Source organism: Triturus cristatus, chromosome 11, assembly GCF_964204655.1.
Source record: "Triturus cristatus chromosome 11, aTriCri1.1, whole genome shotgun sequence".
NCBI classification, from domain to species: Eukaryota; Metazoa; Chordata; class Amphibia; order Caudata; family Salamandridae; genus Triturus; species Triturus cristatus.
The window spans coordinates 291,488,221-291,495,602 of record NC_140594.1 but is presented as its reverse complement, the minus strand read 5'-3'; the positions used below and the strand labels follow the sequence as shown (position 1 = coordinate 291,495,602).

At 42.6% G+C, this 7,382-nt stretch overlaps 1 protein-coding gene across 3 annotated transcripts in view; it reads right to left on the bottom strand.

Moving 5' to 3' along the window:
- Positions 1-210: 210 nt before the first annotated feature.
- The window catches only part of NIPSNAP1 (nipsnap homolog 1), a 189,640-nt gene continuing 182,468 nt past the window's right edge, over positions 211-7,382 (bottom strand). For all 3 annotated transcript variants that reach the window (XM_085636255.1, XM_085636256.1, XM_085636257.1), the window contains exons 9-10: positions 2,085-2,168; positions 211-655 (exon numbers count right to left, since the gene is read on the bottom strand). In XM_085636255.1, the coding sequence (XP_085492381.1) occupies positions 591-655; positions 2,085-2,168 (149 nt within the window). In that variant the 3' untranslated portion in view covers positions 211-590. The remainder of the gene's footprint in view (positions 656-2,084; positions 2,169-7,382) is intronic.

The following is a 7,382-nucleotide window of genomic DNA, read 5'->3' as shown; positions in this document are numbered from 1 at the left end:
TAAGTGGAGAGGTATTGGCACAACAGATTTAACTAACAGACATATTTTCAAGGAAAATCAACTTCCCTATTCTTTACCACAAATACCTAAAAAAAAGATCTTAACCATGTAAAAGAACAGAATTAAACGACCCCAACGATTAAACACACAACCAGGTTCACAAGATAGATACACACATTCTTCCCTCTATCCCAAGCATCATAACCTTCATAAAGTAATAATAATTGATAACATTTAATTACAGTATAAACAAAATATGTGCAAGGTTCATACACACGTCAAGCAGCAAAGTTCCCTTCAGCCTTTGGCTACACGTTTTTTGGCATATGATCAATGAAACTGTACACCAGTGGAATTGACCTGAATTAAAGATCAGTACAGCGCATGTGCACGGTCGGCCATTTCCTGCTGTTCTCAGGAGTAGTGGTAGCTTCTGGGTCCATATCCTACAGCCCAGCAAGATTCACAGAGATGGTCTGATTGCTGTTGATATGCAATTTACAATCAATTAGCTGTATCTAGCGTAATCATTATGAGATGATAGCCAAGGTACTACTTGTTCTGTTCGGAATCTAATGTAGCCAAGGCATTCACTGAAGAGGCGAGATTTTCAGTGGTATCATAATCCGAGACTCCATGTTCCGAACCAGAGGCACTGTGAAATAAAAACAACCATTACTGTGGGGTAGTTGCATAGAAAGGCGCAGAAATGCAGGGCTGTAGGAAAAGTGGGGTACATAATAGTGCAAGAGTTATGGCTATAGTGATGTATGTGAATTAATGGAAAACTGAGAAACCGCATTGGAGGAAACCAGATCAGGGAAAACGAATTTTAAGGAAAGGCAATTTCAAGGAAATTTAAATAAATCGAAAAAGAATGAAAACATTTTAAAGAACCTTTTTTTTAGGAAAATCCAAAATTCCATTATACTGGAGTGGAGTTTAGGACTAGTGATGGGTTTTTGCGTTGCCGGGTGGGTAATGTTTAGGTGTCCAAGGATTTTTTTTGTGGTCAGGAATGGGGGGAGTTCAGGCATGGAAAGGGGGTTCAGGAGTGGGTGGATTTTAGGGTAGTGCGGGGTTTTAAGGAATCATGAATAGGTGGAGTTTAGATATAGAAAGGAGTTTTAGGGTTCAGGAATGGGTAGAGTGTAGGGGTAGTAAGGGGTCATGGACGGTTGGTGTTCAAAGGCAGTAAGGGTTCTTTCAGGGTTCAGGGATGGGTGGAATCTGGAGGTGGCGGGGGTTTTATAGGATCAGGGATGAGTGGGTTTAGACATAGAAAGGGGTTTTTAGGGTGGGTATGGATGGAGATTAAGGGTAGTGAGGGCTTTTGGGGTTCGGGGATGGTTGGAGTGCAGGGGTAGAAACACGTTTAGGGTTGACAGATGGGTTTAGTTTAGGGGCTCAGGAGTGGATGTAGTTTAGGAGTGGTAAGAGATTTTCAAGTGACAGAGATGGGTGGTGTTTAAGGGCTGCGAGTGGTCAGGGATTGATGGGGGTCAGAGAATTAAAAGCATCCAAAGTAATTCTTTGATAATGTAAATGATATAAATCTGAAATAATGGCCCATGTAGGAACACTGAAATAAATACCTCAGACAAAACTTTCTAAAAGACTTGCAACCACTGAATTTACATCTTACAAAAGTAAGAATTTCGAACAAAAAGACATTTTATTAATTGGTTTTCATGAAATGGTAAATGGTAAATACCATTCATTCTGATAATTTCCATTAAACAGTTTAGGTGAAATGGTTTCTCAGTGATGGTATTCCATGAAATCAATTTTCGCGGCAACCAGGTATAAAGAACCTGTTGGCAATATTACAGAAGTGCTTGCTTTGTCAATTGGTAACAGATGATGCAGGAATACCCACTATGTGGATTTCGGCTCCAGGAAATAATTAGGATGATGAAGCACTGGCTGTGAGACTTGTAGGAAAATAGGGCAGTGTTTGCTATGTTGTAAGAACACAAATTGTATACAAGAACTCTCACTTTTAAAGTTGAAAGTTCCAGTTATGACTATGAGTGTACATCTTTTCAAGTGCTCCAAAACAGAGCTGCTGAGCTCATGCTCACCTGTATAATATACATTCTCATCCCACCCTCGCTTGGTCCAGGCAGCGTTACGAGTCTCCTCCCTGGACTGCAGGTCCTTGTAGGCTGAAAGGAGAAGACAATGGATAGTGCAGTCGAAGATTGGTATCAGTGAAGTTCCTGCAACTCAATTACACATTTAAGTTCTGCAATATGATTGAAGTGTGCCCTTTAATGAGTATTCAAGGCAACTGTAACAGGGCAGGTGGGCATTCATCAAAAACAAATCTTTTAAACTCGTGTCTAGAGTACACAGGATGATGCTTACTTGAATTCTTAGTTCTCCAGGAAGGAAATCCTTAATTAATTGGCATGTAGTATCGCTGTTCAGAAGCATGATTTTCCAGGACTATACCCAACAGAAAAACGTAGCATTTTATTTATTAATGAGGCAGCCAAATTAAATAGATATTGACAAAAATAACATACTCCTATGTTCTAATCTACAGAACCAAAAAGAACAGAGTATGGACGGAATGCTGAAAAAAAAAAAAGAATCAAAGTTTCACCTCCATTCACAGATCTGCAGGGTTGGATTGGAAAAGCGGGCAATCGGCATGGGCAGATGCCCGAGTGACAGCTGAGGGCCGTTTTTAGGTCTCACCTGAGCCAGCGCATGCGCTGCTCTGCGAGACATTTAGTAGGTGGGTTTTCAAAGTGCTACCCCCGCCCTTTGGCTGGCCTAGCACTTGCGTTCACACGAGCGTGCACGCACGCAGGCGCCATCTGTCTTTCACGGGTCATTAAGTGCATCGCGATCACTTTTGCAGCGCAGAGGCGCCATCTGGCTTTCCTCTCGCTCTTCCTGTGCACGCAGACACCACTCGCGGTTTTTTTTTTTTGTAGTTTATTTTTGCCGCGTACACAGCTTTGTGTTTACTTTACAGGCAGCAATAGGTCTCGTCTTTACCATAGGCCCGAGTCTTTTCATTCTTTGTTGAGCGCCTACACTCCTCTTTAAAAATAGCTTTCTCACCAACTATGCTCTTGAATCATAAAAAATAACATTTCCCGCATTGAACCGGATGTTTGGTGTGTTTTGTTAAACGTGCACACGTAAATCTGCTTGGCGTGTGATGCAGAGGTGTTTCTCAGTCGAGGATTGTCAGTGTTACCATACTGACAACACTGATGAAGCACAGTGTGTCTGTGATTGTTGAAACCGAGAGAGGTGTGCCTTCCCTTTATAAATCTCTAGGACAGTTATTAGACCAAGTCGGATCCAAACTTTTTTTTTTTTTAATAAATGTGAGCAGAAACACCCCAGCAGGTGTTCGAATTTCGTCTGCACAGCACATCGAGATCTGCTGTGTAGGTTTGGGGAAAGAGCAGGTTGGCACCCTTGCTCTACTAGGCTCCCACTTCGCCGATACATGATCGAGAGGGGGCAGGCCTGTCCCGCTGTCCGCCCCGCCAAACGCAGCAAACAAGCGGAAGGGCAAACCGAACACACCTCGGGAAAACCAGAAACAAAGCATGTTGACGAAGACCCCACAGAGGGGAAAACACACAGACTTCTCTCCTGCCTATCTCCACATGGTTATTTTGTGGCACGCAGGGCCGCTTTGTGGCATGGCGAGCTGGGCCCAGGGCGCCCTCTTCAGAGAGGCGCACGGAGCGGCCTCTATTAACAGCAGCGTCCCTCTTGACACCAATGATGCAGACTAGACTGGTTTTACTCCCTTTTACTTGCCTCAGGTGCTGTTCTTCAACCCACCCACCCCCTTCCCGCCCCTCCCATCTCCCTCCACCCCACCCCCCCGCCCACACACATCAACAGCGCCATGCGCACCAGCAACAACTCCGCACTAGCGTGATCAAACTACTGCTGCGAGTGACTCAATCACACCCGTGATGGTGTCAAGTCGCGGGGATATTTTGGGTAAGTGCCGAGAAGTTTGTGCTCAGAAGTCAGTCAGTGCTTTGATGTGTGATTGAACTGTGAATAATTTTATTCACCAGCTGCAGCCAGGGTGCCAATTTTCTTTCTGCCCAGGACGCTACATTTCTTTCCGCCCAGGGTGTTATCAGAGAGCAAAGGCCGACTATGACCGCATATTATGCCGTTCTGTGCGGAGAGCTAATAGCCAGGCAAACGTAAAACAAGCATTTGCAATGCAATAGGTCTCGCATTTATGAGAGTTTAAGCTATTGGAGTTGTAAATGACAATGCCTTTTAGTTATGTTTTAAAAACGAAAACAAAAATAAAAGGCATTGTCATTTTCAATGTCAATAGCTCAAACTCGCATAAATGCGAGACCCATTGCATCACCAAATCACTCACCATAAATCATTCGCCATTACTCCGTTTCAATAACTCACTCACTAACATACTCTCTCTTACAAACTATCACTAACAAACTAACAATAATTAACTCTCAAAAGAAATCGCAAAAAATTACTCTCCCAATCGCTGCCAAATAATTAAACTCTCACTAAGTAACTTACAAACTCACTATGGCTCACTCTATCGCACTAAATCGTTCATACTAACTCACTGTCACTAACTCACTCTCACTGACAAACTATCAAGATAAAAACTTTCACTTAACTAATATCGCAAACAAAAGTTTCATTTGTACTGACACATTTAATCACTAGCTATCAATAACTAAAGAACTAACTCTTCCTATCACTCACAATAACTACATCACCCACTCTCGCTCACTTATTTACTATCACACTCTCTCTCAATAACAAACTCACTATCTTTCAAAAACTAACACACTCACTCACACTAAATAACTAACTATCACATACACACTCAAAGTAGCAAAATCTCGGTTACAAAAACACCCTGTATCTCTCAGACAATAACTAACAAACTCACTATAAAAATAACTCATTCTCACTAACATACTCTCACTAATACACTTTCTCACTCTCTCAATAACTCAGTATCACATTATCACAAAAACTACATTAAAAAAAACACTTGCATAAAAAAAAATTACATAGCCAATAGGTCTAGCCTTACACACATTATACCTGTTTACACATGCAAAGAGTAATATTGTTGCACCAATAGTATTAAACAGCATAACGACATAATTAAAAGGTCAAATAAACAATACCTATCACCTATCCATTTGCATAGCAAATATGTCTCGCATTTGGGACATTACAAGTATTCAGTTATGCAGCACAATATCGGTGCTGCAACAACAGCAACGTTTGCATAAATAAACACTTATAAAATCCCAATAGGCTATGCCAATGCTTTTTTTTTTTAAGGGCCTCTGCCAGCTGCATAAAGGGCCTGCTTTCCCTCCCAGCACCACCTTATGCCTTCCTGCCCAGGCCATTATCATATGGGGCCGGCAGGAGCAGGTGAGCTATGTTTAGAGGAGGGGTGGACAGGAATGCTTAAGTTTGCAGCGGCATTCTTGAGTGGCCAGGATTATGACTTTGGCACTTTCCCCTTGGCCCCTGTGGGGCCGGCCTCCTCCCTAGAAGCAGTGTACTTCCTCTGCCCCTCCTCCACCAGCTGCCACATTGAGGCCTTGATGAGGGGGGACGGGGAGTGTGAAGTTGCTAAGAGGCCAGGTGATGTGGCCTTTGCATCGTTTCTCCTCACCCTCCTTTCTCCCCTTTCCTCCATGTGGCCGGTCCAGCCCAGAAGCTGGGTCCTTTCCCTGATCTGGACCCCCACTGGGGTTTCACATTCAGCCCATGGATGAGTGGGGGAAGGGGGTTGTGTTCAAATGTCTTGCTAAGAGGCCAGGTCTTGCTTTTCTCCCGCTGGCCCATTCTCACCTCAGACCCATGGGCCAGCCTGCCCAGAACTAGAGCAATGTTTTCATGTGACCCGCTCCTCCCAGGCCTTCACACTTAGGTCATAGTTGGTACATTTTCTTGTAGTACTGCTTCATTTTTAAACATTGTAAACCTGTCTGGGCAAATGTTTCACCTGGTCAGTATTAGCTTAACAACAAAATAGCGCAATAAAATAACTGAGAGATATGAGCAGTCAGCCTTTGCGAGGAGCCCTCCAATGTGCAGCAACACGTCTTGCCATGCTTTTAATAACTTTTGAACCAATCGAGTTAGAAACAATTTTTTGGGGTAAAATCTGCAGAATATGTAGTAAATGATAGATTAAATAGCAAATGCGGCAAATCCATAATTATGAGGACAATGCAGCAGCCAGAGAATAGCATAAATCAAGTGCCTCTAGATATAATCCTTCCACTGCAGCACAGTGAGCTATTGACCAGCATCAAGAAGTTGCACGCAAAGTACAAAGCATGGATTTAGAAACTATTGTTTTTTTTATCAGTCTCTTTATTCTGCGATTGCAAAAAAAAAAAAAACGTTCTTTGGGTCGTAATAAAGTCTCAGAAGTACAGGCAACCCCAACCACTGTGTGATGTTTAAAGTTGGCTGTGTTTCTCTTGACCAAATACTCTTTACATATGGTTCCAACCAATATAGAAGCTTTCTGACTATTACAACTTGTAGCTCTCATTGTTTTATGTAAACTCCAATATATTGATTTAGACAATTTGAATATTTCAATCTCTGCGTGCAATACATTTGTGTGATGTAAATCTGTCTCCCTACACTGGGACAAATAGCTCTACAAAAGAAATTACATTAAAAATAATTATATATCGCTTACATACAGGGGTGGAACAAAGTTAATAACCGGTCTCCAAATTATGGTTTCTCTTAAGCATCTGTGAGGCGATAAACTGCGTACCTTTAGATCCCTCCATTGCACTGGCATTTAGGTGTCAGGCTCCAGATAGCTCCCAACCATGATAAAATGGCAATAAAAGAAGAGGTGTTGGGGGGGGGGGGGGGGGGGGGGGTGGGGGGATGGGTCCGGCACTGAGTAGCATCTAATAGAATCGATACTAGCGGCCTGGGATTGTAATTGGTACATTTCAGCTGTAAGACCTGCTGTACTCCCTGTAAGCTCCTATTACTTTCAGTATGCAGAGTAATGAGGAGTGAACAAGCTTTAGGCCAAACTGCGCTATTGTATGGTCTTCAAAAAACATTACTTGCAGTGTCATCTGTGAACCATTTTAAAAGTTCAATAAAGATATTTACCAAAAAAAAAAAAAAGAAAAAAAAAAAGTGATGGCCCTTTAAGTGAGGCCTTTCTGATGGGTCATGCTGGACGTGAAAATAAGAAACCTCCCTAACCTACTGCAGATTGCTCCTGTGAACGGAAAGCAGACAACCTGCAAGCACCGCTGAATGTGTTCCAGCATTAGCAAGTTTTACCAGAACAAATTCAGAATATTTCAGTGGGGCAAGCCCGGATCCCA